The sequence below is a fragment of the Colobus angolensis genome, unplaced genomic scaffold (assembly GCF_000951035.1).
Source record: "Colobus angolensis palliatus isolate OR3802 unplaced genomic scaffold, Cang.pa_1.0 Scaffold40, whole genome shotgun sequence".
Lineage (NCBI taxonomy): Eukaryota > Metazoa > Chordata > Mammalia > Primates > Cercopithecidae > Colobus > Colobus angolensis.
Window position 1 is genome coordinate 6,511,140 of NW_012117377.1, and position 5,284 is coordinate 6,516,423.

Genomic DNA, 5,284 nt, shown 5'->3' on the forward strand with positions numbered 1-5,284 from the left:
TCTTTTCACATATTCCATATTTCTTGGAGGATTTGTTCATTCATTTTCATTCTTTTTTCTCTAATCTTGTCTTTATGCTTGTTTCATTAAGCTGACCTTCAATCTCTGATATCTTTTCTTCTGCTTGATCAATTTGGCTATTGATACTTGTATATGCTTCACAAAGTTCTCGTGCTGTGAAGCTCCATCAGGTCATTTATGTCCTTCTCTACACTGGCTATTCTAGTTGAAAATTCGTCTAATCTTTTTTCAAGGTTCTTAGTTTCCTTGCATTGGGTTAGAACATGCTCCTTTAACTCAGAGGCGTTTGTTATCCCCTCTGAAGCCTACTTATGTCAATTAATCAAACTCATTCTCTGTCCAGTTTTGTTCCCTTGCTGGCAAGTAGTTATGATCCTTTGGAGGAGAAGAGGCATTCTGGTCTTTGAAATTTTCAGCCTTTTTGCGCCGGTTTTTCCTCATTTTTGTGGATTTATCTACCTTTGGTCTTTGATGTTGGTGACCTTTAGATTGGGTTTTTGTGTGGATGTCCTTTTTATTGATGTTCATGCTATTCCTTTCTGTTTGTTAGTTTTCCTTCTAACAGTCAGGCCCCTCTGCTGCAGGTCTGCTGGAGTTTGCTGGAGGTCCACTCCAGACCCTGTTTGCCTGAGTATCACCAGCAGAGGCTGCAGAACAGCAAAGATTGCTACCTGTTCTTTCCTCTAGAAGCTTCGTCCCAGAGGGGCACCCACCAGATGCCAGCCAGAGCTCTCCTGCATGAGGTGTCTGTCAAGCCTTGCTAGGAGGTATCTTCCAGTCAGGAGACACAGGGGTCAGGGACCCACTTGAGGAAGCAGTCTGTCCCTTAGCAGAGCTTGTGGGCTGTGCTGGGAGATCCACTGCCTCTTCAGAGCTGGCACACAGGAACATTTAAGTCTGCTGAAGCTGGGCCCACAGCTGCCCCTTCCCCCAGGTGCTCTGTCCCAGGGATATGGCAGTTTGATCTATAAGCCCCTGACTGGGGCTGCTGCCTTTCTTTCAGAGATGCACTGCCCAGAGAGGAGGAATCTAGAGAGGCAGTCTGGCAACAACAGCTTTCCGGATCTGTGATGGGCTCCACCCAGTTCGAACTTCCTGGCAGCTTTATTTCCATTATCAGGGGAAAACTGCCTACTAAAGCCTCAGTAATGGCAGACGCTCCTACCCCCACCAAGCTGGAGTGTCCCAGGTCGAGTTCAGACTACTGTGCTGGCAGCAAGAATTTCAAGCCAGTGGATCTTAGCTTGATGGATTCCATGGGGATGAGATCTGCTGAGCTAGATCACTGGGCTCCCTGGCTTCAGCCCCCTTTCCAGCGGAGTGAATCATTCTGTCTCACTGGTGTTCCAGGCACCAATGGGGTATGAAAAAAAAAAAACTCTTGCAGCTAGCTTGGTGTCTGCCCAAACAGTGCTTGAAACCCAGGGCCCTGATGGTGTAGGCACCTGAGGGAGTCTCCTGGTCTGTGGGCTGCAAAGACCGTGGGTTCCTCATGGAGGAACCAGACTGTTCCTCATGGCACAGTCCCTCATGGCTTCCCTTGGCTAGGGGAGGGAGTTCCTGACCCCTTGCACTTCCCCAGTAAGACGATGCCCCACCCTGCTTCAGCTTGTCATCCGTGGGCCGCACCCACTGTCTAACCAGTCCCAGTGAGATAAGCCGGATACCTCGGTTGGAAATGTAGAAATCACCCACCTTCTGCGTTGATCTCACTGGAACTGCAGACCGCAGCTGTTCCTATTCTCCCATCTTGCCCATAACTCCCTCTTTTCTGTGAATTTTCTATTCATACTGTTTGGACATGTTTGCATTGGGTTTATCTATATTGATATGTTCTTTATCTCATGTATTGCAACTATTTTCTCTAGTGTGTAACTTCCTGTACCTTTTCGGAGGGAGTTTGGTATTTCGAATTTGTATTTTTATATGGTCAAATTTGTTAATATTTGTATTTGTAACTTCTGATATGCCATAACAGGTCATTTCAATTATAAAAATATTACATATTTTCATTATTTTTATAATTCTGATTTTTATGTTTTGATATTTAGCAAGAGTTAGGGATCTAATTGTATTTTTCCCATTGAAAGCTGATGTTGCCTTAAACCATTCTTTTATTAAGCAAATCTCTCCCACTGATCTGAAATGCTACTTCTATTGTGTATTCATTCCTCACATTAACCAGATTGTTTCTAGGCTATTCTGTTCCACTAATCTATTTGTCCTAGTGCTATACTTTTTTGATTACTATATCCTTTATCACCTAACACACTAAATAATTTATTTTCATGTTTATTGGCAGTCTTCTCTGCTGGAATGTAAGCCATACAAGAGAAGGAATTTTCTGTTTTTCTCATGAATGTATTCCTCTCAAGTACTAGAACAGTATAGCCCCATAGTAGGCGTTCAATAAATTTGTTGAATAGATGTTTGCAATATTTGTCTTCCCAACCAGGAATGTTGTATCTCTTCATTATTTATATTTTCTCTAATTGATCAAATCTAGTCTTTTATCCCCTCTTGAGTCAATTTCAGAAGTTCATATCTTTCTAGGAAATAATTCATTTTATGTAGGTTTTCTAATTTATTGGTAAAAGTGGGCTATTTTAACTTTTAAATTTCTTATCTACCTGTAGTGATCTTCCTCATTTATAATATTGTTTGTGCCTTGTTAGTTTGGCTTGCAAGAGATTGTCCATTTTTTTAGGTTGTTTTTGCTTTCTTCTCCTTTTAAAACGAATTCTTAATTTTATCTACTTTCTTTTTTATTTAATTTCTGCTTTTGTCATTATTGATTCTTCACTTCTGCTATCTTTTTGTAACTTTAGTCATCTCTTGCCTGCTTATTAAGTTAAATGGTTAGTTCATTTATTTTTAGTCTTTCTTGTTTTCTAAGCATTCAAAGCTATACACAAGCAAAAGGCTATGAATTTTTCTCTGTATGGCTTTTGCCATATTATCTTTTAAATCATTCTTTTAAATTATTCCTCTCATTTTAACTTCATATTTAATACAAGGATCATTTGTAATGTTTGTAGTCAGCAGTGTGATCAGCTAAAGAGAAAGTGCTATGAAAGCAAATACTGGGAACATCAATCCAGATGTATGGGATCAGAAAACTAGGTGTGGAGGAAATGACTTCTCAACTGAAAACTGGGGAGAGAGTATATATATTAGCAAATGATTTCACTGGTTAGAATGGGGCATTGAGGTAGTGTTCCAAGCTGAGAATACAGCATGTGCAGAGATGTGGAGGCAGGAAAGAACATGGCACGTTTGGGGAACTGAAGTTAGGTCAGTCTGAGTAGATAACACAGTGTAAGGCAAAAAATGGCAAGAGACAAACCTGTCTAAAGAACAGACAGGCCACGTCATGAAGCAATTTGGGCGTTATGTATAATCCAAAAACAGTGTAGTGTTTTGTGTCGTGGGGTTTTCAATTGTATATGTCGTTCTACTGCATGCATCCCGCAATTACTTTTTCATTCAGCATAGAAATATATGTTATTATGTCATCCATTCACATTTCTCCCCTTCCACCTTGTGATCTACTGCACATATTTCTGATTAGGTAAGTTTTAGTAGAATACAATTTATAGTAATTTGTAAAAATGTTACTGACTTATTCTGCTTTCAAATGTAAGATGCATACGCACAACACAGCCTGAACCTCCTTCACTCGAAGAATTCCCCTCTTCCTTCCAGCCAGTCCTCTCCAAGTGTTGTCTTTTTGACAATTAAAGTGTATTCCTAGAGGCTGTACACAGAGAATGTGGTATCTTGAAAGAAAGCTATGAAAGCATCTAGCCCTACTGTTCCTTTTAGAGACACAGCGACAGAACTAAAGAGGTTGAGATAGTTACCCACTATGACCCACTGTGACTTAGGCAGAATATTAAGTGGAGAAAGCTGATTATCTACTATGAGTGAACCCGCAGAGGTAGGCTATGCTTTATGCCACGGTCACCCCCACTCACCTCCATGTCTCCATCACAGCTATGTTAGCCTGCTAGGGTTGCCATAACAAAACCCCACAAACTGGGCAGCTTAAACAACAGAAATTTAGATTTTCTCCTATTTCTAAGGCTAGAAGTCCAAAATCAAGGTACTGTCAGGATTGGTTTCTGATGAGGCCTCTGTTCCTGGCTTGTAGACAGTCACCGTCTTGCTGTGTCCTCCTGCGGCCTTTCTTCTCTGTGTGTCTGGAGAGATCCCTGGTGTCTCTTCCTTTTCTTATAAGGGCACCAGTTCTGTTGGACTAGGACCCCCTGCTTCTTAGCCCATTTTACCTTAATTACCTCTAAAGGCCCTGTCTCCAAATACAGTCGCATTGAAGGTTAGGGCATCAACACAAGAATTTGAGGGGGACACAATTCAATCCCCAACACAATGAGGAACTCCTAATAGCTCTATTCCTGCCATGTTCATCCTTGTTATTACTGAATACATGAATTTCAGCTCTTTTTTATGTTAAATTATGTTATATATCACAGTGATAAAGTATTCAAGAAGAAAACTAATACAATGAAGTAGGGAGAAGTTCCCCAATATAGTGTAAAGTTATGGGTTCATATCTGCACATTCTAACTTTCTCGAAGTATGAAAATACTTGGTCATTATAAAAGAAATGATTTTAGTTAAAAGTACACTTAACTAAAACAGCATGATTTATGGTTACTTAGACTAACCAAACTTTTCTCTTTTTTCCAGATTATTATGGAAATATTTTGGTAAAAATGGAAAATAATGTAATATTTTATTCCAAGATTAATACTAGAGATGCAGTAAAGCTGCATTTATGGACAAATAACACAACAAGAGCATTGATTTTATTAAGTCCTTCTGGTTACACATATTTCCTATATGCTTTGGACAATGGCACAATACAAATACAGGACTATCCCTTAAGTCTGGAAACACGAAGTATAGCTTTCAAGACAAAAGACAAATGCCCATACTTGGCATTTCATAATAATGTTGCTCGTGTTTTTTACTTTCTGGACAAGGGAGAGACTCTGACATTTTGGACTCAAATCATCTATCCGGAAAATACTGGTCTGTATGTTGTTGTGGAATCCTATGGCCCAAAAATATTAGAAGAGAGTCATGACATTTCCTTTGAAGCTGCCTTTGGATACTGCACCAAAACTCTGGTAAGCTCATATTTTACATTTCTTCATTTGATTTTCATAAGTATAAAAGTAGAATATGGCTGGGCGCGGTGGCTCACACCTGTAATCCCAGCACTTTGGGAGGCCGAGAC

At 40.0% G+C, this 5,284-nt stretch overlaps 1 protein-coding gene across 4 annotated transcripts in view; it reads left to right on the forward strand.

Annotated features, from left to right (window-relative positions):
* LOC105521504 (chromosome unknown open reading frame, human C1orf101) overlaps nucleotides 1–5,284 on the forward strand; it is a 177,445-nt gene that overhangs the window by 100,403 nt on the left and 71,758 nt on the right. For all 4 annotated transcript variants that reach the window (XM_011955717.1, XM_011955718.1, XM_011955720.1 and 1 more), the window contains one exon: nucleotides 4,732–5,174. In XM_011955717.1, the coding sequence (XP_011811107.1) occupies nucleotides 4,732–5,174 (443 nt within the window). The remainder of the gene's footprint in view (nucleotides 1–4,731; nucleotides 5,175–5,284) is intronic.